Source organism: Balaenoptera acutorostrata, chromosome 13 (genome assembly GCF_949987535.1).
Source record: "Balaenoptera acutorostrata chromosome 13, mBalAcu1.1, whole genome shotgun sequence".
NCBI classification, from domain to species: Eukaryota; Metazoa; Chordata; class Mammalia; order Artiodactyla; family Balaenopteridae; genus Balaenoptera; species Balaenoptera acutorostrata.
In genome coordinates this window covers 52,885,002-52,911,841 of record NC_080076.1, presented here as the reverse complement: position 1 = coordinate 52,911,841, position 26,840 = coordinate 52,885,002, and the positions used below count along the sequence as shown (strand labels likewise).

Sequence of the window (26,840 nt, the reverse complement as noted above, 5' to 3'; positions counted from 1 at the left end):
CCACCCCTCTAGTGGGACATAAAGCACCAAGCTGATCTCCCTGTGCTATGCGGCTGCTTCCCACTAGCTATCTATTTTCCATTTGGTAGTGTATATATGTCAATGCCACTCTCTCACTTCGTCCCAGCTTACCCTTCCCCCTCCCCGGGTCCTCAAGTCCATTCTCTACGTCTGCGTCTTTATTCCTATCCTGCCCCTAAGTTCTCCAGAACCATTTTTTTTTAAAGATGAGTAGGAGTTTTCTTTAAAGGCGTTTTGGTTTCTCTGAGGGACAGGGTGGGGAGTGGCAGAGAAGAGGACCTTCCCGCCCACCATTCCCACCCCAGCCCTCCCCAGCTTCCCAGTGCAAGTTAAAGGGGAAGCGGGCACACAGCTGAATGGTTCAGTGTCACTTACCCTTTGCCACACTTGGGGTTCGGGTTATCGGAGAGGAACATGGGCAGGAACCTCATGAAGTCTGCGCCCTGAGGCCTCTGCTTGCCCTCTGGAGTCAGAGGTCGGCAGTGGACGCAGGCAGGGTCAACCACTGTGCAAACAGGTTGGGGGAGCCATGGTGAGAAGGATGGGTCTCCAGATTAAAACATTTAAAAATTATGATAAAGAAGTGACAGGAATTCTTTTCCTGAATCCTTCTGTTTATCCAAAAGCTTCAAACACATGGTTTTCACAGTCTAATAAACTTGAGGTCCCATCTGTATCTAACACAGGCTGTACAAATTTTCTTCCCCGAAGCAGGCTTCCTGCTTTAAGGACAACCTCAGTATGTTATTACCAGAGCCCAGGACGTCCATGTTTTTATCAAGAAAATCCTAGGACAGACTCAACACTTTTACAAAACCATACGGCAATAGTGATAAACAAAGAAAAGCACTCCCATGAGAAGCTATGGCCAGATACCAATCAAGAGAGACCATCAGCATTGTCGGGAAAAGATGACAAACCTGAAAACCAAAGTTCCCTGACCTGGGCCTTGTTCAGCCTGCAGCCCCGTGGGGGGCTGGAAAGGGGACAACAAGGTATCTCCAGAGTGAACAACGGAGGAAGGAGATGATGACAAGGGGAATGAGATGCAGCAATGGCAGACAAACAGGTGGACGTGGAGGTGAAATGCAAATGATTTTTAAATTATAATGTTAAAGTTCTTCAGAAAAAAGAGAAAGATCTGGAAAAGGATCAAGTACCTGACGCATTGCAGAACCGATCCGTGCTGTTGTAGACTCTACAGCAAGACGACTGTGGCTTGACCCAGTCAAAATAATCGTCAATCCAGGACGAGGGAGGAAAGCCTATCCGGGTACTAGAGAAAGGAGAGAAAGGGTTACTGATGCCCCCACAAGGAGGAAGTCTTCAGTTTCGGTCCTTTTCTTGAAATCCAAAACTTCCTTTTCTAGACCTTTTAATGCCACCCAGTCAGAAGACAAACCACATCAGTGCTTAATGGGAAAAGCTTCAGAATATGAGGTGGTAAATTTGCCCTTTAAAAGGTTTTGCTCAGGTAAAGCTAGATTCAACCCACATTTTGCAAGATAGATTTTCCCTGAAAAGCTATCTTTAGAGAGAGGGTTCAGGCCGAGGTCCCGGGCCAGGAGCCCGTCCGCGGCTGGGGTACTGACTAGTTGTCCAGCTGGGCGGCGGTGAAGATCTGCTGCACCAGCGAGTCGTTGTTGCAGCCCAGGCCCCCACACACCATGTTCTGCCCTTTCAGAGAAGCGTAGTCGTGCCCTCCCTCCACGACAAAGTACACGGGCGGGCCCGCGTGCAGGTAGCGATTGAGGGACTGGAAATAATCCGTCACGTAGGAGTCCTGAGAGAGAGAGCGGACAACAGGACACAGTGTGAATGTCCTGTGCAAGCGAGAGGGGGGCTCCTGGCCGAGACGCCTCGAGCCCAGGTTCCTGACTCCCTCCACAGCCAGCACCCCCTCCCCACCCTGGGCCCAGGGGCTTTTCCAGTTGGTCCCACCATCGGGAGGACACCTCACGAGGTCAAGACCAGCTGCTCGCATTCTGCAGCCATGCCCAAGGCCTGTGAGCTCAGAAGGCCCGGGCCTCACGGGCAGAGCTCTGGCGAGGTTCCTGCAATGCGGGAGAGCCTACCAGCATCCGCGTTTAGAAGCGGACATCGGCTGAAACACCTGCCTATTTTGAAAAATGTATTCACCATGGGCTAAATGAGTTAGGATAAAAAAAGAAAGCGTCTTACATCTGGCATTGACAGAGACTGATCCAAGCCGATTTCTACTTTGTTCAGGACTGCGATACTGAATGACAGAACACCCACAAATACCGCTACCTGGAATGAGGAGTTACAGGGTTAGAGTTATCATGATTAAGAACATAAATCATTTATTTATATTTATTTATGGCTGCCCTGGGTCTTAGCTGTGACATGCGGACTTCTTAGTTGCGGCATGCATGCAGGATTTAGCTCCCCGACCAGGGACTGAACCTAGGCCCCCTGCACTGAGTCCTACCCACTGGACCACCAGGGAACTCCCTAAATCAAATCTTAAACACACAAAACAGGACTTTTCTAAACGAAAAGCAAGTTTAAATGACACGCTAAGAAAACAAGGAGTCTGGGGCAGTAGCCGAGGTCACGGTCTCAAGAGTCAAGCCACCTGGGTTCAAATCCTGGCTCTGCCACTTACAAGCTGAGTGACCCTGGTGAAGTCACTTAACCTCTCTTAGCTTCTATTTCCTCCTCAATAAAACAGGAAAAATAAGACTTGTAACATCAGATAATTTGTGGATTAAATGAGAAAATTCTAGGGATAATCCAGAATTTAGCGTAGTACCTGGTTCTGAGCACAATACCAGATATTAAGTGTTCAATAAATGTTAGGTGTTACTATTACTTTTACTGGAATGAATTTACATTCTTTTAGTGGAGATGTGATAAGTTATAGCTGTTGGCTATATCCAGTGTGTAAACTGTACTACAAAACGCTCTTGCATGGTTGCTGGGGATGAGGGACAGTGCGGGGGAGGGAGGTGGGTGACACTGAAGGTGCAGGACGAGGGTGATGGAACAGATCTATATCTTGGTGCTTACACGAATCTGCACATGTGATAAACTGACACAGAACTGGACACATACACTGTGCCAATGTCGAACTCTTGGTTTTGTTACTGAACTACAATTATGTAAGACCTTGGGAGGAAACTGGCAAAGGGCAGCTGGGTCCTTCTCTGCGCTACCTCTGTGACTTTCTATGAATCTGTAATTATTTAAAAACAAACCAACCAACTTAAAACAGAAAGTCTTGCTTATATTGCCTGCTAAAAATATTTTATATATTTGTACATATTTGCTTTTGCATTCTTGTGTGTGTGTGTGTGTGTGTGTGTGTGTGTGTGTATGTATATATATATATATATATATATATATATATATATATACACACACTTAACAGCTGTCAGAATCCTTCCCAAGCACTCTGATTTCTTAGAAGGCATGTGACAACTTTGGGGAGAAAAACCACAGACAGGCTCCTACCACAATGGGCCGCATCCAGTCCTTAAGCAGAAGTGGAGCATAGGCGTTTCTGAAGAAGTGAAATAAGCAGCTCTCCGAGGCCTGGATGCCTGCGCTGTCTGCCGCGTCCCCGACACAGCAGAGGACATCCAGCCGGTTCTTCTGAGGGGAGGAAGAGGAACAGAGGTCACCCTCCAGCCACCTCATCTAGATTCTAGACTCAAATGAAACAGGCTGCACGCCTGATGACAACTTACCTCTTGCCGCTTAATGTCTAATCCCAAGAGACTCACAAAGCAGGTAATCTGGAGGAGGAAGTCGATGAGGACCGCCATCCCCGCAAAGAGGGAGAAGGTGTGCACAGCTGGCATCACGGACAGGCCTCCTGCGGGGAGAAGGGGGCAGCCACGTCCTTCCCAGCTGAGGGCTCAGCAGGCCTCACCGGCACGTGCACGTGTGAACACGCGGCACCAGAGCAGGCCAGTCCCACGAGAATCCCCCCAATCCTCCCACCCAAAGGCACTCTGCGCAGTCTGCGGGTGTCACACCAGAACCACCTGGGGAGGTTAAAATGCACGTTCCAGGGACCGGGCCCCATCCTACTTTATCAAGACAATGGGAATTCAACCCCAATTCTACTGTTCAGAATTCTATGATCCCAACTCTATAATTTAACAAGCTCTCCAAGCAAATGCATGCACTTTCACATTTGAGATCCATTAACACAGGCCATTTCTTACAGTACCTGCTACGCTTCAGTCCACAAGAGGGATGGTATTTCCCATCTGCTATTATATCATCCAATCAGTCTCTCGGTTTAGTTACAAATGAGGATGCTCCAAGCGTCCTCCAGGCTAAGACTCAGAAGCTGAAAACTGGCTGCCCATGGGCCAGATATATATAAACCCACTTTAGAATTTAAAAACAGTTTTTAAAAAATAAGTAGCCAATATTTAACAATGAGATTCACAGTGTCGCTTGAGGGAAAAAAAATTTAGATTCACAGCGTCGTTTGAGAAAAAAATTGGACCTGGCAGCACTGGGCCGGCAACACGTAACTGCCTCTTGCAGGTGGGACCCCAGAATCTGGTGCCACGGTCCCCGCTGCTCCTCCTGTCCCCCCAAAGTCACCCCAACCTTAAGGCCCAGGGTCAGCTGCTATCACCAACACACTTGCACTGGTTTTTTTAAACAGAAAAAGGGGAAGTAACTGTTTTGCATCTGTATCCATCAAAAGAAACCACAAGGGCCACAAGTTTGTTCCACAGTGCACTGCTTCGTGGAAATGGGGGATGATATATGCTAATGACGTGTCTGTGTCCAAAGACCACACCTACGATGTCCCTCCCATGGCCCCTTGTAAGATGACCTGGTGGCCCCTGCAGGCATTTCCATTGGGACCCACGGATCGTGTGTCTTCCCTGGACTTACTGGGCGATTCTAATCAGCGTCCTCTGCAGAGGATGTGATCAGTTTTCTCTTACTACATGCCAGACATGGGGGTGGGGAGTGTCCTGCTAGTAAGACTACCGATTTCTCCACATGAAAGAATACAGAAGTGCTGGGTTTTGTGCCAGCTTATTCTGGCTCCTTGTATCGAGGGAAGATTAAAGAACTTCTGCTCATTGACGAGGCTGCTTCCCAGTGAACTGTGTGTGCAGAGGGGGGGGAGACTGCCTTTCGGAACAGTGGCAAACACCTTGCGAGCTAACGCCTGTGATTTTGGAGTTGCTGCCGAGAGTGCTGTGTCGGGAAGGACTCTGTGGCCGTCCTTCAAGAGCGCTATTTTCAAACCCCAGCACTCGCCATGGGTGCCCTAAAGGGGGAGGGGCAGGAGTCCTAGGTATCTGAACCCCAACATCAACACCGTCCTGAAACAATGTGAGAAGGAAGGCACTTGCTGGAAATTCCCTGGTGGTCCAGTGGTTAGGACGCCGTGTTTCCACTGCGGGGGGCACAGGTCGGGGCGGGGGGCCGATCCCTGGTGGGGGAACTAGGATCCTGCATGCCGCGTGGTGTGGCCAAAATTTTAAGAAATTAAAAATTAAAAATAAATAAATAATGTAGTTAAAAAAAGGAAGACACTTGCTAATGACACCCGAGATACCGCCACCAATTTTTCTCGTGGTCCACTCTGACACTTTCCAATCACAGAATAAAACTTAAAAAAGGACGCAAAGGGTCATATACTGATACACCCAGGCTCAGCAAACCTCAGGGTTGGCAGATTCAAAGAGTAATTACCTAAGAAAAATGCTACCGTCTCTGAAAAGGACGACAGGAAAATACTTGGAGCCACTTCTCCCAGCACCCGGCCCACCTGCTGGTCCAGCGTCTCCCCTTGGAGACGTTCATCTCTCTTAAAAATAAAAAAAAAAGTTAAACATGCGACATTAAAGTTTCTCAATTACAATGCCACCTCTTTGCTTCTTTGGTGCCTTGTGTTAAGCTGATGGTAAAAAATAATGATTAGTAGCATCTACTTGTTGTTTGTAAACTTTATACAATAAAGTGGTGAGGACCCCAAACTTCTCATGTTGATTCATTCGGGATATTTCTGAAGCCCGGAGCCAGGTAACAGGTGAGAATCTAAAGGAAGGATTGAATCAGATTATCAGGAAAATACATGCAACGCAGGCTGCAGGTGGCTGGACTTTTAAATAACACTCCTGCATGCCACTGGGTCTCTGCCCAGGTAAGCGCTACAGGACAAGGGACCCTGGGAGAACCAACGGATTGACGTCATTTTTTACATCAGTGGGTCCTGTGTCAACCTTTTGCCTTTTAGTGGCACCTCTGACAAATCCCTCATTCTTCTACACTATATTGAGAATCATTTTCTAAATTTATTTATTTATTTATGGCTGTGTTGGGTTTTCGTTTCTGTGCGTGGGCTTTCTCTAGTTGCGGCGAGCGGGGGCTACTCTTCATCGCGGTGCGTGGGCTTCTCATTGTCCTGGCTTCTCTTGTTGCGGAGCACAGGCTCTAGACACACAGGCTCAGTAGTTGTGCCTCACGGGCTTAGTTGCTCCGTGGCATGTGGGATCTTCCCAGACCAGGGCTTGAACCCATGTCCCCTGCATTGGCAGGCAGATTCTTAACCACTGCGCCACCAGGGAAGCCTGAGAATCATTTTAATAGCTGTTGTGCCCAAAATATTTTCCACAAGCGTGGAAAATAGCCCTTTTTTGCACACATGTTGCACATATTTTAAAACCAAATTCTCACTCTATATCTATGCCACCAACCAAAGAGAATGTTGGTCTCAATCTTCTTGGTCTCAAAATGTCCAGAACAAGTCACAGGCACCAATAAGCAACACAGAGGAACGGAAACGAAGTCTCCACGTGTCACACTCAAATACTCCGTATGTGGAGCCTGGTACTCGGTCAGACTCTGTGAGGCTCTGAAACGCACCTGGTAGGTCTGGACCAGAATGAAGATGTTGTCCACTCCCACAGCCAGCACCAGGAACGGGATGACTTCTATCACAATGAGGGTGAAGGGGATCCCAATGTAGCTGAAGATGCCCAAGGAGCACGCCACTGAGCTCAGCACAATCAGGATGCCCGCGATGCCCAGGGAGATTTTCGAATCCACCTGGAGACGCCACAGAGACATAAATCCTCATTTAGGGTGCTTTTTGTCCTGTTCCTAAAAGGTCTTCATTTTCACCTCTTTACCTGGATATTGCCCACCTAGATTTAAAAGTACAGTTCCCGGTTTAAGAGAAGATATGAAAAGGTGTCTAGGTCTTCCCTAGCAACATATATATACATATTTTTTCAAATGTCTCCTGCCAACATACAATGCATTTATTTATTTATTTTTTTATATATATGCTAGGTATTTTTTTTTAATTTTTTAATTTATTTATGGCTGTGTTGGGTCTTCGTTTCTGCGCGAGGGCCCCCTCCAGTTACGGCAAGCGGGGGCCACTCCTCATCGCGGTGCGCGGGCCTCTCACTATCGCGGCCTCTCCCGCCGCGGAGCACAGGCTCCAGACACGCAGGCTCAGTAATTGTGGCTCACGGGCCCATCTGCTCCGCAGCATGTGGGATCCTCCCAGACCAGGGCTCGAACCCGTGTCCCCTGCATTGGCAGGCAGATTCTCAACCACTGCGCCACCAGGGAAGCCCCCTAGCAACATATTTTATCAGCCTACATTCTTAGGTGATGGCAAGTTAGAAAAAAAACTGGATTATGTGAAATAAACTTTAAGTTGAAGATAAGAAATTGGAACTGAAGAAAACAGATGCAGGAAGCAGAAAATGTGACAAACAAGTAAAACACAGGACAATTTAAGGCAGTTTTGAATATAATGAATTAGGATTAAGCGGAGGCAAAAACATGCCATCACGCTGTGTACTGCCATTTCCCTCTAACACACACACACACATACACACACACACATGCACACACACACCTACACACCCCACTTACCAGAAACCTGCTACAGCTTTTGATATGCCCCAAGGCTATGGAAATATATAAAAACATGATGCCATAGCTGATTAGAATAGTGAAGATATCACTGTTACTTTCACGATCTAGTTCATCTTCAATACTTCGTTCAGCCTTAAAAGAAATGGTCAGATTTGGATTCTTGTAGTTTTTCACAAAATTAATAAACCTAAAAGGGTAAGCAAAATTTTGTATTTTTAGTTAAAACTTAGTGACAACTAAGTAAGGAACTTCTTCGTAACTTCTACGACACAAAAGCCACACTTAACCCTTATACCTCATTAGGACCTTCTACACTGGCAAGTAGAAGGTAGGACACTTCCAGATTATGAAGTTCCAGACATGCTGAGTTTTCCAGTATTTAAAACAGGTTTAGAACAAGTTTAAAAACTGCTTCATGGTCTCACTTCTTTTTTTACTAAAAAAGATTTCTAAATGAAGTATATTATACTACAGACATATGCTCATGGAACAAAAATTTTAAAAGTTGATCTACAGATTCAATGCAATCCCTATCAGAATCCCAGCTGCCTTCTTTGTAGAAAGACAAGCTGTTCTAAACTTCACATGGAATTGCAAGGGGCCCAGAATAGCCCAAATCTTCTTTTTCAAGAAGAACAAAGTAGGAAGATTCACACTTCCCAATTTCAAACTTACTACAAACCAAGAGTAATCAAGACAGTGTGGTTACCAGCACAAGGCAAGGACAGGCATACAGATCAAAGGATCAGAACTAAGAGTCCAGAAATATGCCATGTATCTGTCTTCACCTAATTTTCAATAAAGGTGGCAAGACTATTAATGGGGGAAAGAATATCTTTTCAACAAATGGTCTGGGGCAACTGGATAGCCATATACAAATAAATGCAGTTGGACCCTTACCTCACACCATGTATAAAGATTAACTCAATGGATAAAAGACCTTTCAAATGTAAGAGCTAAAACTATAAAACTCTCAGAAGAACACAAAGGGGTAAATTTCCAGGTCCTTGGGTTAGGCAATGGTTTCTTGGCTATGACACCAGAAGTATGAATAACAAAAGAGAAGATAGATAAATTGGACTTTACCAAAATTAAAAACTTCTGTGTTTCAGAGGATACCATCAAGAAAGGCAAAAACACAGACTGGAGAATGGGAGAAAATATTTGGAAATCATACATCTGATAAGGGACTTGTAGAATATATAGCAATTCTTATAGTTCGATAATAAAAATACAAATAACCCAGTCAAAAAATGGGCAAAGGATATGAATAAACATTTTTCCAAAAAAGTTATACAGATCGGTGCATGAAAAGATGCTCAAATTCATTAGTCATCACGGAAATGCAAATCAAAACTGCAATGAGGGAATTCCCTGGTGGTCCAGTGCTTAGGACTTGGTGCTTTCACTGCCGTGGCCCAGTTCAAGCCCTGGTTGGGGAACTAAGATCCCGCAAGCTGTGCAGTGTGGCCGAAAAAACAAAACAAAACAAAACAAAAAAACTGCAATGAGATACCACTTCATACCCACTAGGATAGCTGGAATCAAAAAGTCAAATAATAACAAGTGTTGGCGAGGTGTGGAGAATCTGAAACCTCCATACACTGCTGGTGGGAATGTAAAATGGTGCAGTCACTTTTTTTTTTTGGCTGCGCCACACAGCATGTGGGATCTTAGCTCCCCAACCTGTGGAAGCAAAGCCTTAACCACTGGACCACCAGGGAAGTCCCATCGGTGCAGTCGCTTTGGAAAAAAGTCTGCCAGTTCCTCAGAGTTGCCGTATGACCCAGCAATTCTACTCCTAGATATATACCAACCAAGAGAAATGAAAACATGTTCACACAAAAACTTGTATACGAATGTTTGTAGTATTATTCCTAATAGCCGAAAGGTAGAAACAGCTCAAATGTTCATCAACTGATGAATGGATAAACAAAATGTGGTATATCCATAGGATGGGATATTCTTCAGCCATAAAAAGGAATGAAGTACTGACACATGCTACAACTTGGATGAACCTTGAAAACATTATTCTAACTGAAAGAAGCCAGACCCAAAAGTCCACGTACATGATTCCATTCATATAAAAGTCTGGAATAGGAAAATCTAGAGACAGAGAGTAGATTGGTGGCTGTGTAGGGCTGGGTGTTAGGAGGGTGACCACTAAAGGAGATGGGATTTCTTTCTGTGGTAAAGAAAATGTTCTAAAATTGACCATGGTGATGTTTGCACACATCTGTGAATATACTAAAAGCTACTGAACTGTACACTTTAAATGGGTGAACTGTATGGTATATGAATTATGTCCCAACAAAGCTGTTCAGAGTCCGTCCTCCTCGGTCCCCTCTTCCCATTCTCTAGAGGTTACACCACAGCTAACCAGTTCCCAGGTCATTTGTTTGATATCTTTTCTAGGCATGGATGGCATGCATAGCATATATTTGTCCAAACACGCTGACTGCAGTTTTTATTTACTATCTTGAACCATTTATTTATCTCACCATCTTTAATGACGGAATAATATTCTACTGTACTTCTCCCTACTAATATACACTCAGCTTGCTCCCAGGTTTTGCTGTTAGAATATAATGCAAGGAACATTTCTGCATAGATACTTTTGCATTCTTGTTGCAGGGATATGTATTAAAAGAATGTTTATAGGTAAATTTATTTATAGATTTTTTTGTCATAGCACCACCAGTACCAAGTGAAAAAAATGGCATAACTTAGATCTACTGTTGGTTAATTTAGTTGAACTAAGTGTAAATGCTTTCTGCTATGGTCCACCTTCCCACAGAAAGAACAGCTTGTTTAGATCCTGTGAGCAACTCACTCTTTTTCCCAGGCCTGGGCCCTCTGGAGCTTCTCTGTATCGTTACAGTAATTATTGACAGGAAAGGTAATCACCAGGGCTGTGGCGTTATTGTAGTTTTGATCTAGAAAGGAAAAAGGTGACATCAAAAAGCAGATTACAAGCATGCAGAAAACTAGGTCAATACGAGGGGAAAATCACAAGCCAGTTAGATGCCTGGTTTCTCATGGGGCTGAAGCCTATACACACCTGAGCTCGAGGAACACAACAGGAGATCTGGTGCCTGTGTAGTTCAGCTAGTGAAGAAAAAGGACCCTCGTGTGGAAGTAGGCACAGCTGTCATTCGTATCATCATTACTACACGGCACGTGCATGGTGACAATTTCAAACAGAGCGGAAAGGTGTTCAGGGAAAAGCCTCTCTCCTCCCTCAGTCCCCGCCTGTGTCTCAGCTCTCCTCCCCACACCATGGCGCTGTGACTCCTTCCAGCCACGGTCCACGTGCATAAGCACAGTCTCCCCTTCCCTCCTTGTTTACACAAGCAGTGACACACTCTTCTGCAAATGCTGCTTTTAAAGTCATATCCTGAGAATGCTCTGTTTTAGTACACAGAGAGCGTCCTTATTCTTTTTTCTGCTGTATGATATTTCCTAGTATAATTTAACCAATCTCTAGTTGATGGCTATCTTTGCAAATTTTTTTGGTATTATATACAGAATTACTACAAAGAATAACCTGATATTTCCAAGATGTAAAATGTAATTCATAGAATCAATTCTTATAAGTACACAGAATCGAAAAATATGTGCATTTCTAATTTTGATAGATTCCCCCCAACTGCCCTCCAAAGAGGCCATCCTGTTTTTCATTTCTTTCTTCAACAAAATATTTACTGAGACCTACTTTGTGCCAGACATTATCTTAGAGACTATGGATACATCAGTGAGCAAAGGAGATAAAAATCTCGGTCTTCCTGGAGCTTATATTCTAGTAACCATTTATACTTCCACCAACAATGTGGTTTCCCCACATTCATCCACAAAAGATTTTATCAAACACTTAGATCTTTGCTAATCTCATATGTAAAAGATTGAAGTGAGAGGCATTTCACTAATTTGGAGCGAGGTTCAGCATTTTCCCCATATAACTGAAAGCCACTTGTTATTTCTTCTTTTGTTAACACTCATATGGCTCTGCCCACTTTTCTTTTGGGTGGCTGACCTCTTCTCTTTTCCCCAAGAGCTCTCCACATATTAAGGAAATGCTGTCTGTTATGTATACTAACTTCTTTTTTTCTCCAGTTTGCTGTTTGTTTTTTTTTTTTAAACTTTATGTTTGTTCTCTACACAGGAATTTTAAATTCTCATGCAGTCAAATTCATCAGTGTTTCCTTCTGTGGCTTCTGCATTGTGTGTCCTGCTTAGAAATGCCTTCTCCATTTAAAAATTATTTTAGGGCTTCCCTGGTGGCGCAGTGGTTGAGAATCTGCCTGCTAATGCAGGGGACACGGGTTCGAGCCCTGGTCTGGGAAGATCCCACATGCCGCAGAGCGGCTGGGCCCGTGAGCCACAACTGCTGAGCCTGCGCGTCTGGAGCCTGTTCTCCGCAACAAGAGAGGCCGTGACAGTGAGAGGCCCGCGCACCGTGATGAAGAGTGGCCCCCGCTTGCCACAACTGGAGAAAGCCCTCGCACAGAAACGAAGACCCAACATAGCAATCAATCAATCAATTAATCAATAAAAAAAAAAAATAAATCTTTAAAAAAAAAAAAAAAAAAATTATTTAAAAAAAATTCATCCTGCATTCTCTTCTAGTACTTTAGTAGTTTCACTTCTTATATTGTAATCTTTGTTCCATCGGAATTTACTCTGGTGGAAGGAATAAGGTAGGGAACAAATTTAATTTCGATGGCTGTGGCGACCCAGCTGGTGACACCATCTTTTCCCCACTGATTAGAAACCACATTGTGTGACATAAGGCAGAGTAAAATTTAAATACAGCTCACAACTTCTCCCTTCCCACTAGATGAGGAGAAGAACATCTGGCTTCTTCATTAGGCCGGAGAAAAACCTGTTAGGCTGCCTGTAATTAGGCGTCGGATGCCAAAGCTGTCACGTGATTCATTACCCCATCATACCTAATATAATCTGCTCCAAGGTGCTGCAGAAACCAGCAAAGAGCAAACCAACTGCCTCTCCCACTATAAAAGTGTTTGAATTCTTAGCCAACTGGTTTAGAAGGAAAAAAAATCTATCCACTTTGTTTCTTTTCCCCCATCTCACATATTCTCTCTCCCCCATTACAGATGTTCTTAACCAGAGGGCTACAGACTCCGCAGGGGTTCTCTCAACGAGTTTCAAGGGTTCCATGAACTCCCTGAAACTGAGCAATGTATTACGCGGATGTACACAATGGCATTACTCTGGGAAAAAGGTCCTTAGCTGTCGACAGCTTTCCCAAGAGTAACCTAAAAATGGCTAACACCACTTCCTTCAGATGCACAATAAAACCCAAAGCCAAAGGAGATATTATATTTGGGACCCAATATACTGGGTAAATAATAAGAGTGCTCGATTGATGAAATCTTCGTAATTACCACTTGACTGTTAATGACAGAACCAAGACTACTTTATCTAGCAGGAAAAGTAAAAGCTTCTCTTACCATCATAGCCTCCTAACACAAGCCACGGGAACACTGGTCCACCAAAGGTCCCCAGGCAAGGATCGTGGAGCAAACTGGTGTCATTCAGGGAGGCGGGAGCCCTGCCAAGAATTCAGAAAACAACACCCAATTAGAACAACCTTAAGACGTCACTGAGACCTAAACGTTTACACAGCAGTCACGAGGCGGATTAAGAATGTGGGCCTGAGGTTGGTTCCTTGGATGAATAATAACAGTTCAGTAGTTGCTTTTGGGGCTAGAAAGGAAGAGGGAAGCAGTGGAAAAAAGGGGTAGGCGCCACGCTAAGCAGTTTGGATTTTTATCCTGTAGGCACTGGGGAACAATCAGATTTGGGGAAAAGGGAGGTCATGAGCTGTTTGACAAAGATAACTCGGGTGGCAAAGCGGAAGGAGGTCTGGAAGTAGGAAAGAAAGAAGCAGGGAGACCAGGCCGGGGACGCCAGCAGTGCAGGACAGACAGACAGACAACCGGTGACAGGGAACCAGCATTTTAGCACAGAAGTCAGGCGGACTCTGGGCACACGTGAAGGTCCTCGTATATAATGTGAACCACCGCCCTTCAGCGCCGAGGGACAAGGGACGGGCTCAGGTCCTGGAGGTCAGGTCACTGCTGGGGGCGAACAGCAGGGCTGCAGGGCTGCACAGAAGCTGAGTCCTGTCAACCCACACATGTGGGGCTCTGCTGCCACACTGCGGGCTTGAGGGCTCATGCTGAGGTTAAAACCCACAAGAGTTACGTGAGGAAGAGTCCAGGCATCCCGTAAGCGGTAGGCGTTGATGCCATCATGTGATGCGGGGGAAGCAGGAGGTCTGTGCTTGGTTCTGGGCCAGCTGGGCTCCTGCAGGGCCTGCGTGCCGCCAGGGGGAATAGCCCAGGGAAAGGTGGAGGGCGAGGAGGGAGCTGAGAGCTGGGGACGCACAAGCGGAACCACAGACAACACACACCCCTGCCGCGCAGGAGAGGAGCTGCTCACGGTGGTGTTTCCACACCTGTGTGAACCACGCTCCCCTTGGGCAAAACAGAGAGAAAATAACATTTTTCTTTAAATATTGAAGTTAAATAATACTGAACCTTTTTTTCCAATTGCCCGTAGCTGCCCTGTACCACCTGTCCTTCGGAGAACACGGCTTTGGGCACACGGGCTACACTTATTGTTTCACGGGCTTGTGTTTATAGATGTGACATCCTGAAGAGAGTAAATACAGCCCAACCACCTAGAGTCAGTCATATTCCAGTAACAAAAACAGATGGAACCTAAGGTCACCAAACCAGGCCAGAAGCCAGAGCAGTTGGCTGTCAAGATGTGGTTAATTGAGCAGCACGTTCCAAGGTGACCAGGAATAATTCCTCTGCTTCCATAATGAAGAAATAGCCACAGTGGTGGGCCGATTGGCTGAACAACTGTCTCTGGGCCAGATCAGGCCAAAGTACATGGCATCCAGGGACGGCAGACGCAAGCCGCAAGCCGCTCCTCCTGCCGCGGGACAGGCCTAAAGATCACCTCACAGGTCACCAAGCACGGCTTCTCCGTGTCTAATTCAAACCATACATGCACCCTGCCCAGCCAGTCGAGCCTCCGAGGGGAAGCAGCTTCAGTGCCTTCCGATCTAACTGCACTCTAATCCAGCCCCCACTCCTCGAGGGGATGCTGCACGTTTTAAAAACTCAGTATCATGAAATAGATTTATATTTGAAAGACAAGAAAAAGCACTCCAGGCTTCTATTTTTGCACTATTTAACCAGCTCAGGAATGCCTGGGGCGGTGTGGTAGATGCAACTATGTGTTATCAATCCAGGCGGGAGTCAGGGGCTGAGCGGCACCTGCCGTTCCTCAATGACACACCACGAACGCCCCGCCCCAGGGCCTTTGAACCTGCTGCCCGTCTACGCGGAACACTCCCCCCACCCCCCAACCCCAACTCTCCCAGGCCTCCGTCTTCCCTTCTGCTGAGCAGGCCTCCGCTGCACCGAGAGCGGCACACCCCCTGCACTCCCCGCCCTCACCCAGCTTCCTTTCCCCACGGCATCGCCTCGACCTGGCACCATCTCAACCCGGCGTCAGGGCCAGCGGCTACTGTTCACCCTCTGCCTCCCTTCATTAGAACGAAGGCTTCGCCGGGAGGATCCCGCCGTTTATCCCTGCTGGGGCCCCAGTACCTACAACGGCGTGTGGTCACAGCGGGGGCTCCAATGTTGGAGGAATGAAGGAAGGACTGTCCCCGCCACGTACGTACCTAACGCAGTACAGGAAGTGTGTGTGGTAATCCGCGTACACAAAGAAGTCGTCTCCTACTTTGTGGTCCAGCACGGAATGGCTGTTCTGGAAGTAATTTAACACGCTCATGATGGTGCAGTGCTTGTTATATGGTGAGAGGGGGGCCAAGCAGATGTCCTGGAGTGTCACAGTCTCGTTGTTGTAAGATGCAGTAATGTTCTCGATGGCTGTTTGTAAGTCAAGAACCTGAAGGATGATTTTTAAAATAAACAAACCCAGAAATGTATCAGTTTTCCCTCAGAGGTTGACTAACCATTATCACCTGGAGGGGTCAGAAGGTTAAAGAGTATTTGGGGAAAATCCTTCCTAAGACAGGGAAGGCTGAGACACACGATGGTAAAAAAAAAAAAAAAAAAAAAAAAATTTTTTTTTTTTTTAAACGTATTTTTGGTGACTTCCCTGGCAGTCCAGTGGGTAAGACTTCACTTTCCAATGCAGGGGGTGAGGGTTCAATCCCTGGTTGGGGAGCTAAGATCCCACATGCCTCACAGCCAAAAAAACCAAAACAAAACAGAAGCAATACTGTAACAAATTCAATAAAGACTTTAAAAATGGTCCACGTCAAAAAAAAAAAAAATTTAAAAAACAAAACAAAACAAACATATTTTTGCTGAGGAACAGCAAACTGGGATGGAGACCCCACCTAGAGGCACCCAGAGAGAGGAGGGGGCACCACGACAGGTCAGATCCCAGCGCAGGACACACGAACATCTGCCCTCCCACCCTTCTCCACAGGGACCCACGAGGCCACAGAGGGGAGCCTGGGGTCATCTGCCTGATCTTCCTGACACTCCCTGCCCTCACCAACAAATACCACCTTGCTCCATACTATGGTTATTTATGTATATTCTCGTACTTTCTAATAGACAATATATTCCAGGAGGTAAATGACAACATTTGCACCTTTTGCAACAAGCTGGGAAAAAGCAACAGACAGTCATTGGGTGGAAAAAAGATCCTACTAAAGTCTTGAGAATATTTTGATGTTTTTTTAAGCTATCAAGACTTTCTGTAGGGCAAGAGCAATGTTTAAAGGAAAAACCATGCAACTGTGCAACTGTTCATTAAAAAATAAGTGGATGCAGTTTATTTACAGGTAAGCGTGATAAGGGAGAACGGGCAGGTTTAAAAGCCTTTGTAAGAGCACGGGATGGATCTCATTCCAAATGCACCTCCCACCAAATGCAGGCAGGGAGCCCACATTCAGGCAACACTAAGTTCATTCCTGCAGGTGGGACCAGCAGTGATCCAGCAGCTCCTTCCTAGGTCCCCAGGACAGCATAAGAGGCTTTATCCCTTTGGGTCCTGGTGTATTACTTTTTAATTATCACGGGAAAAAAAATCCATAAGTTCCTAAGGTGAATTATAAATATATTCTGTTTCAAAAGAGAAGCGCTCATCTCAATTTCAAGCAAGACCTACAGTATGAAATAAATACCAAAGCGGTCTACAGTAAATTTGTCATTAAATTCAACAGCTATCACTTTTTTGAAAAGTAAGTGAAAAGCGCCTTTACTTTTATCATTAAGGTTTACAAGATAAACCACCACACTCAGCCCCAAACCCACATCAAGTAAACTGGTCAAAAACTGACAAAGTGCCATGTCCCCCGGAATTGATTTCTGCAAAGAGCAGATTACCTGGTGCAAAATGTCTAGGGCAAGTGGAGGCCCAAAGGACACATCGGCTCCAGAGGGGACGGGACTGTACGTGTGCGGCTGTGTGAGGGGGGCTTGGATGATAAGCTGCTCGGTGCGGAAGAACGGTCCGAAGTGTGTGTCGAAGTACTCCTTCTCCTGGCGCGCCTGGCTGCCGGGCGCAGACCACAGGTCCACCGGGTCTGTCGTGACCTGCACAAACACCAGGCCCGAAGAACAGGCGGCGATGAAGGCCACGGAGAAGAACACGATGCAGCCAGGGTGTCGGACGCAGAACGAGCCCCACTGTGAGAAGAGCCGCTGTAGACGGGCCTCGAAGGTGGCACCCAGAGAGTCACAGCAGGACGGCCCCCCTGGGAGAGCGGGAGAGGAAGAGAGGGTGGAGGTTAAGAGCCAAGCCATTCCTGAAAGTCGGAACGGGGAGCGCATCAGCTACCACTGCCCATAGTGGGACTCACGCCCACACAGGACACACCGGGACGTGCACAGGACGATTCCCACCACCCAACCCCCCAGCTACTTGTCTGCTCTGGAAGCTGCCCTGCTCACCTGCCCACACCTATCCCCACCCCTAGAGGAATGGTGCTCACACACAAGCCTCGGAAAAGCAAAGTGCTCTCAGCACTCTGTCCAGAGCAGTTGCCTCCCACCTTTCCTGCTACCCCGGCTCTCAGCCCGCCACGCTGGTGCCTCCACAGCTCTCATCCCAGGCCAGGATCATTCTACTGCTATTATTAACTGCGTGGCTCTGATCTGCCACCCTGACCAGGTTGTTAGTGCCACAAAGGCAAGGACCCTGTCTCCATCACAGCCGTGTCCTCGGCACGAGCCCAGGGCCTCTCTTGGAACAGGCATATCAACGTTTGTTAAGGAAATGAACACTCTCGTGCCAACATGGTCCCAACCCTTTTAGTTAAGTACCAACGTGCCTACCTTTGTCACTGGCATTTACAGAGAAAGCAATATTGCCATCAATGGGGGTGTACTCGGAGACAAAATACCGTTTTCTGGAAAATAAAAGCATGCAAGTTGTGTTCGTGGACCTCGGCACAGTGAGGCTGTTCTTCTGACATTCCCACACGAGCTTCCCCGTTGAAAGCTCACTTCCTCATCCTGTTTGCTTCCTCCCTAATTGGTGACTGCCTTCCCTTAAGTTCTCTTGCTCTGGGTCTCTCCGCTCGTCAGTCTCAGGGGAAAATTTACGAGAGTATTAAAAAAACAAATTAATAAAGGATAATTTCACCTTGTAGCCCTCATTTACATTTAAAAGTTTTAGCTTCTTTAAAAACACAGTAAACACTATATTGCAGGAGCAATGAGCGCATCTAGTGCCTAGATCTTGGTTTCTAAACACCATTCTCCAATGAAAGGAACCAGGACTCCTTGCAGAAGAGGATGCTTCTAGGGCTGGAGCAGGGAAAATAAGAGAACATCTTGTGATTCCAGAAAATAAGAACAAGCTTGAGAATTGGAGGGGGTGGGGGGAGGGGGGGGGCATGCTTAAAAAAACATAGGAGCCACCAGAAGATGCTCCCAGTGGTCAAAACTGGGAAAATTTGAGCAATAAGATAAATGATGATACTGAACAGAGACCACAGAATTTTTTTTAAAAGTCCATGATGTAGGGGCTTCCCTGGTGGCGCAGTGGTTGAGAATCCGCCTGCCAATGCAGGGAACATGGGTTCGTGTCCCGTTCCGGGAGGATCCCACATGCCACGGAGCAACTAGGCCCGTGAGCCACAACTACTGAGCCTGCGCGTCTGGAGCCTGTGCTCCGCAACGGGAGAGGCCGCGACAGTGAGAGGCCCGCGCACCGCGATGAGGAGTGGCCCCCGCTCGCCGCAAAAGCAGAAAGCCCTCGCACAGAAACGAAGACCCAACACAGCCAAAAATAAATAAATAAATTTATTAAAAAAAAAAAAAAAAAAAAAGTCCATGATGTAAACATAACTGAATAAATAAATAAGTAGAGGAGAAGGGGTAACTCTGTACAGAGCAAGCCCAGTTAGTAAGTGGAGAAGGAACGAGGCAAAAACAAAGTCACCAGCAGGCAAACACCACAGGAAATAAGTGTTGAAGACAAGATCCACGGATGGATGCTAAAATCAGTGGGCGACAGTTTGAGGAGAAACAAGGTAGTAACATAGTCTCAACATACCTCCTCTAAGATATTTATCAACTCCAAAGGGAGAAACAGTAACTTCACTATTACCCTAGTGGAGAAACCCAGCAGACACCTTCTTAACCAAGCGATCGAGGCTAACCTCACCAGTGATGAGACATATTGACATCATAAGCCCTTGATATGATACATTGAGAAAGACAAGTCACTTCGGTGATATTGTCAAAAAACACCTAACCTCAACCTAATCACAAGAAAATATCAGATAAAGCCAAACTGGGGCACATTTTACAAAATAACTGACCAGCACTCATCAAAAGTGTCAAGGCCATAAGAGAAAAGGAAAGATGAGAAACTGTCACAGATTGGAGGAGGTGAATCAAACAGTGAATGTGACATGGGATCCTGAAACAGAAAAAGGGTGTTAAGAGAAAAAACTGGTGAAACTTGAAAAAAGACTGTGGTTTAGCCAACAACAGTATACCAATGTTATTTTCATGGTTTTGATTAAATTATATCCCATGGGTGATGTGCGTTGTAACACTAGAGGAAGCCGGTAGAGGATATAAATAAACTCTATTATTTTTGTACCCTTTTGGTGAGTCTAAAATTATTTCAAAATAAAAAGCTTTAAAAAAATGTGTTGTCCTAAGTCAAGACGCAGATATCTAAAAGGACTACAGTATTGCATTTGAAAGGATCTGAATCAGATTTGGCTCATGAGACTTTCTGTTAAAGAACGGCTGCTTTAAATCACACGCCATTTTGAATAAATCAATGAAACTGACTTCAAATGTTTCAACGGCTAAATAGGCTTTTGACTATTGACTAGTTGCAGGACATAAGCAATTCATGGAATGGTATTCATGCAGATATTTGTTTCCTATTCTAATGAACCAAAGTCTACCGAGCAAAAGCTAGAAGTGCCACTTGGGTAATTTTGCTCTTCTTGTCCTGGAGGGAAAACAAAACGGATTACCTGTAGCACCACACGGCAAAGAATGCACCAAAAAACACGAGCAGGAATGCCATGTAGGTGCTCCACATGATGACGTACATGGCGTCCAGACCCAGGATTCTCCAGGGAACAGGAAGGGCTGGGGGCTGGGGCTTGGGCCCACAGACGATCAAGCAGTCCTGGCAGCTGCAGGGCCCCATGACCTCATCCACGGACTCATCACAGCCCTTGGTGGCATTGTTCATGGGCTCCATCCCATGGGCTGGAAGATCTGTGGGAAGGATTGTGTTGAGTGAGAATCTCCATTTAAAAAAAGCAAACACTACAAGGCTTGTATTAATTTATATTTAAACCCAATGATAAGCACACTGAAAGAAGTAACACAAATGGAAGAATAAAAAGGACTGGAGGTTTCTGGGTGATCAAGTTATGTTTTGCTGCTTAGTCCTGTAAAATTTTAAGTTAACCTCAATAACTCTGGGCATAGGGTTTGTCACCGAGATCCAAGTCTACCACATTCCACGGTAAACCTTCAATCAAGCTTTATCTCCACTGAGGAGCTAGTCTAACGCTATGGCAGAGCTTTTGAAAAAACTTTTTTTAAAAAACAGCTTATTCCTTCAATTCTGTAGCAACACCTGAAGGCAATTCTTCTATCTCCACTCCCATGCCCAGACCCTAACCAACCAGGGGCAGGATAAATGTTCTAGTTACCTCTCGCACTGGAGGAAACTCTAGGACCTAGTGATCTGAATTTATCTTCCTACTGCAGGTTAAGGTTCCTGGGCTTTAAAAAAATCCTAAGTACAATACACTAAACGTGGAGGTCTTCATCCCCACCTGAAAAGATGGGCGTGATGGTGAAAGGCGCCTGGCCGTTGTCCTTGTTGAACATGTACTCGATCCAGTTGGTGGCGTTGCAGGCTTCGGCCTCCTTCCCGCACAGCAGCCCCAGGGCTTTCTCGTTACTCGAGGGGGCCTCCACGTCCTTGCAGGCATTGTACATGGCTGGCAGGGGAGTAAGGGAAAAGACTGAAGCCGCGCTGCTTTAATTCACCAGATGAGATCTTACCGGAGGCCTCTCACGTGTGACCTTGGAAATCCAGACACGCTGCAAGCGGGAGCCGCGGGCTGGGACTCGGGACAGTAAACGCTAAGGGCGGGGACGGAGGTCACCTCTGAAACCGGCTTGTCACCCTACAAGTAACATCAGGCCAGATTCCAAGCAACTTAAAAGTCAAAGACAGGAAAGGCTTACGTCATCCCAGTATCACCCCCAGTGCATGCGACAGCATCCTGAAGGCCGAGCAAGGAGAAGCTAAGGACCTCAGTGCCTGTTCAGCCGGCAAAGCTGGTTCCAGGAAACTACAGCTGGAGAATGATGGCACTTCCAGGGTAAAAACTGGTTTCAGGACAGACTTCACATGTGAATGACCCTAATACCACTCTCTTTTTGGGTTTTATTTTAGTATGCATAAAGACAACACACGAAATAAGAATGTCAATGACATTTTGCACATAAGGAAGCAGTGGTAATGGGTCCTATCTTAATATTCAATTACCAGTCCCTGCTTGTTAGAAACTTACCAGGACCTTCTTCCCCTAAACTTTAAGGAGATACTTATAAATTCATTGTGTTTTACCCTCACTCTTGAAAGACAATTTAGCTAGAGCGATAGTAGCTTCTTTAGAACTATGATAATTCCATTGCCTTCGGGCCTCTATCATTGCTGGTTAGAAAATCTCCAACTGTCATTCTTTTGAAGTGATTTCTATCTTTTCTCTACTTGCTTTGAAGTGATTTCTATCTTTTCTCTACTTGATATTTGTCTTTGGAATTTTATAGTTTTTATAAGCTATATTTAGGTATGGATTCCTTTTTTAAATAGCTTTATTGAGATAATTCACATACCATACAATTCACCAATCTAAAGTTAAAATCTAATGGCTTTCAGCATATTCATAGATATGTGCAATCACCACCACAGTCAATTTTAAAACACTTTCATCACCTTAAAAAAAGAAACCTGGTGGGGCTTCCCTGGTGGCACAGTGGTTGGGAGTCTGCCTGCCAGTGCAGGGGACACGGTTTCGAGCCCTGGTCTGGGAAGATCCCACATGCCGCGGAGCAACTGGGCCCGTGAGCCACAATTACTGAGCCTGCGCGTCTGGAGCCTGTGCTCCGCAACAAGAGAGGCCGCGATAGTGAGAGGCCCGCGCACCGTGATGAAGAGTGGCCCCCGCTTGCCACAACTAGAGAAAGCCCTCGCACAGAAACGAAGACCCAACACAGCCATAAAGAAAGAAATAAATAAAGAACTGATTCAAGGACTTAAAAAAAGAAACCTGGTATCTTTAACTAATGCTCCCTTATCTCCCCATACCCTCAAGCCCTAAGCAACCATTCATCTACTTTTGTCTCTATAGATTTGCCTATTTTGGACATTTCATATAAATGTAATCATATAATATATAGTCTTTTGACTGGCTTCTACAACTTAGCATGATGTTTTCAAGGTCCATCCATGTTGCAGCATGGATCCATATTTCATTCCGTTTTACAGTCAAATAATATTGCGTCGTATGGATGTACCACATTTTGTTTATCTATGCATCAGTTGATGGATATCTTCGTTGTTTCCACCTATTATGAACATATGTTTTCATTTCTCTTGTGAGTGGAACTGCTGGGTCATACGGTAACTCTATGTTTAATTGTTTCAGGAACTGCCAGACTGTTTCCCAAAGTGACTGCACCATTTTACATCCCCACTAGCAGTGTATGAAGGTTCTAATTTCTCTACATCCCCGTCAACATTTGCTATCTTTCTGATTCTAGCCACCCTCGTAGGTGTGAAGCGGTACCTCACTGTGGTTTTGATTTGCATTTCCTTGATGACTAATGATCTCAAGAACCTTTTCATGAGCTTATTGACCATTTGTATAACATCTTGGAGAAATGTTTACTCAGATCGTTTGCCCATTTTTAAATTGGGTTATCTACTTATTGAGTTGTTATAAGTCTTTGTATATTCTAGATACAAATCCTTTATTAAATACATGATTTGCAAATACTGTTTTCACCTCTTTTTGATGGTGTTCTTCGAAGCACAAGTTTTTTATTTTGATCAAGTCCAAGATATCTATTTCTTCCTTTTGTTTGCTCATGTTTTTGCTGTCATATCTAAGAATTCATTGCCAAATCTGAGGTCATGAAGATTTATCCTGATTTTTTTCTTTTTTTCTTTTTAATTTTTAATCCTGATGTTTTCTTCTAAGAGTTTTGTAGTTTTAGCTCTTACATTTAGGTCTTTGATCCATTTTAAGTTTTTAAATGCAATTTTTAAAGGTTACACTCCATTTACAGTTATTGCAAAATATTGGCTATATTCCTCATGTTGTACAGTACATCTTTGAGTCTATCTTATACCCAATATTTTGTACCTCCCACTCCCCCAGGTTTACATGCCGTCCCCCCACCCCTCGCCACTGGTAACCACTAGTTTGTTCTCTATATCTGAGTCTCCTTCTTTTTTGTTATAGTCACTAGTTTGTTGTATTTTTTAGATCCCACATATATAAGTGAGATCATACAGTATTTAATTTTGTCTGTCTGACTTATTTCACTTAGCATAATGCATCCATGTTGTTGCAAACATTTTAAGTTAATTTTTGTATATGGTGTGAGGTAAGGGTACAACTTTGTTCTTTTGCATGTGGCTATCCAGTTGTCCAAGACCACTTGTTGCAGACTATTCTTTCCCCCATTGAATGGTCTTGACACCCTTGTCAAAAATCAGATGACCATAGATGTATGGGATTATTGTCAATTCTGTCTCATTTCTTTGTATGTCTATCCTTATACCAGTACCATACCATCTTGTTTTCCACTGGTTGGTAGTAAATTTTGAAACTGGGAAGTGTGATTCCTCCTATTTTGTTCTTCTTTTTTAGGATTGTTTTGGCTATTCTGGGTCCCCTGTAATTTCATGTGAATTTAAAAATCAGCCTGTCCATTTCTACAAAGAAGTCAGTTGGATTCTGATAGGGATTGCACTGGCTCTGGAGATCAATTTGGGGTGTACTGCCATCTTATAACAATATTAAGTCTTTGATCCATGAACACAAGATGCCTTTCCATTTATAAAGATCCTCTTTAATTTCTTTTAATAATGTTCTTTAGCTTTTAGAGTATGTTTCACACTTTTTTTGTTAAATTTATTCCTAAGTATTTTATTCTTTTTGATACTATTGTAAATGGAATTTTTTTTTTTAATTTTCACTTTCAGATTGTCCATTTCAAGTGTATAGAAATACAACTGATTTATATATATATTCTCTCCTTTTTTTTTTTGGCTACGCCATGCAGTATGTGGGATCTTAGTTCTGCGACCAGGGATGAAACCCACGCCCCCTGCAGTAGAAACAAGGAGTCTTAACCACTGGACTGCCAGGTAAGCCCCTATTCTATTTCTTCTTAATTTATCTGGTTTAAGGATTCATTTTCTTTTCCTAAGTCTGAAGATTCATCTCTCATCCATTCTGGAAAATCCCCAGCCATTATCCTTTTGCTTACTGTCTCTCCCTAGCTCTCTTACCCCCATATGTCACTTTTAATGATTTCCAGAACTTTATATCTCTATGCTGTTTTCTGAGTAATTCCCTCATATCTTCCAGCTAACCATTTGGTTTTCAGGTTTTAATTTTATCAAATATTTCAAAGATACGGAAAATATGGAGAATATGATTCTCATGTACTTGCCACCCACCTCTACCGATCTTACTATTTTACAACATTTGCCTCAACATTAACAAAAACGCATTATAGATATAGCTGAAGCTCCCTCACTATCCCTTCCTATGGGCATCCCCCCTTCCCCAAGGTAATCACAACCCCCCTTCCCCAAGGTAATCACAATCCTGAGTTTGATGTTTATTTTTCCCATGCACATTTGTGTACTTTTATGATATATTGTATCCATAAATATGTAGTACTGTTTAATATAAACATACTACATATGTTCTGTTACTTACTTTCAGTCAGTATTTTTAAGTGTCATTCACGTGACTGACACAATCCTAATTCATCCATTTTAACATAACAGACTATGACTATGCTCCAGTATACTGATCTGTTCTCCTCTTAATTAGCATTTAGTGTCTCCAATGTTTTTTTAAAATGACCTTTATTTTTTAGAGCAGTTTTAGGTTCACAGTAAAACTGAGCAGAGAGCACAGAGGGTTCCCATATAACCACTGCCTCTACACAAGCACAACCTCCCCACTATCAGCAGCACCAGAGTTGTGCATCTGTTACAAATGATGAATCTACATTGACATCATATTTGCCCAAAGTCCACAGTTTATGTTACGGTTGACTCTAGGTACTGTACATTCTTTAGAGTTCTGGCAAACATATAATGACACACATCCACCATTATAGTATCAACTATTAGTTTTACTGCCCTAATAATCCCTGTGCTCCACCTATTCGTCTCTCTCTGCCCTCAACCCCTGGCAACCACTGATCTTTTTACGGTCTCCATAGCTTTGCCTTTTCCAAAGTGTCACAGAGTTGGAATCACACAGTATGTAGTCTTTTCAGGTTGGCTTCTTTCACTTAGTAACATGCATTTAAGGTTCCTCCATGTCTCTCCATGGCTTGATAGCTTGTTTCTTTTCAGTGCTGAATAATATTCTGTTGTCTGGAGGTACCACGGTTTCTCCACTCACCTACTGCCAAGACATTATTGGTTGCTTCCAAGTTTGGCAGTTACGCATAAAGCTGCTACAAACATCCACGTATGGGTTTTCATGTGGATATGCATTTTCAACTCTCTTGGGTGAAAACCAAGGAGCATGATTACTAGAATGTGTGGTAAGAATGTTTTTCAGTATACATATAACTGATTCACTTTGTTATACAGCAGAAACTAACACAACACTGTAAAGCAATTATACTCCAATAAAGATGTTAAAAAAAGAATATTTTTCATTTTCTAAGAAGTTGCCAAATTGTGTTCCAAAGTGGCTGTACCATTTTGCATTCCCAGCAGCAATGAATGAGAGTTCCCATGGCTCCACATCCTCGCTAGCATTTGGGGGTGTCAGGGTTTTGGATTTTGGCCATTCTAATAGGTGTGTAGTGGTATCTCGTTGTTTTTTGTTTTTTTTGTGGCTGCATTGGGTCTTCGTTGCTGTGTGCAGGCTTTCTCTAGTTGCAGCAAATGGGGGCTACTCTTCGTTGCGGTGCACAGGCTTTCTTGTTGCAGAGCACGGGCTCTAGGTGCGCCAGCTTCAGTAGTTGCAGCACATGGCTCAGCAGCTGCAGCACACGGGCCCTAGAGCATGTGGGTTTCAGCAGTTGTGGCACGCAGGCTCTAGAGCACAGGCTCGGTAATTGCGGCAC

At 44.6% G+C, this 26,840-nt stretch overlaps 1 protein-coding gene across 1 annotated transcript in view; it reads right to left on the bottom strand.

Annotated features, from left to right (window-relative positions):
• The window catches only part of NPC1 (NPC intracellular cholesterol transporter 1), a 49,308-nt gene that overhangs the window by 6,205 nt on the left and 16,263 nt on the right, over window positions 1–26,840 (bottom strand). Inside the window, exons 5-20 of the mRNA XM_057526303.1 lie at window positions 21,272–21,439; window positions 20,453–20,702; window positions 18,285–18,358; window positions 17,334–17,704; window positions 15,653–15,879; window positions 13,398–13,498; window positions 10,757–10,859; window positions 7,921–8,110; window positions 6,895–7,077; window positions 5,722–5,836; window positions 3,735–3,862; window positions 3,499–3,639; window positions 2,203–2,292; window positions 1,614–1,804; window positions 1,182–1,297; window positions 397–526 (exon numbers count right to left, since the gene is read on the bottom strand). Of these exons, the coding sequence (XP_057382286.1) occupies window positions 397–526; window positions 1,182–1,297; window positions 1,614–1,804; window positions 2,203–2,292; window positions 3,499–3,639; window positions 3,735–3,862; window positions 5,722–5,836; window positions 6,895–7,077; window positions 7,921–8,110; window positions 10,757–10,859; window positions 13,398–13,498; window positions 15,653–15,879; window positions 17,334–17,704; window positions 18,285–18,358; window positions 20,453–20,702; window positions 21,272–21,439 (2,578 nt within the window). The remainder of the gene's footprint in view (window positions 1–396; window positions 527–1,181; window positions 1,298–1,613; window positions 1,805–2,202; window positions 2,293–3,498; window positions 3,640–3,734; window positions 3,863–5,721; window positions 5,837–6,894; window positions 7,078–7,920; window positions 8,111–10,756; window positions 10,860–13,397; window positions 13,499–15,652; window positions 15,880–17,333; window positions 17,705–18,284; window positions 18,359–20,452; window positions 20,703–21,271; window positions 21,440–26,840) is intronic.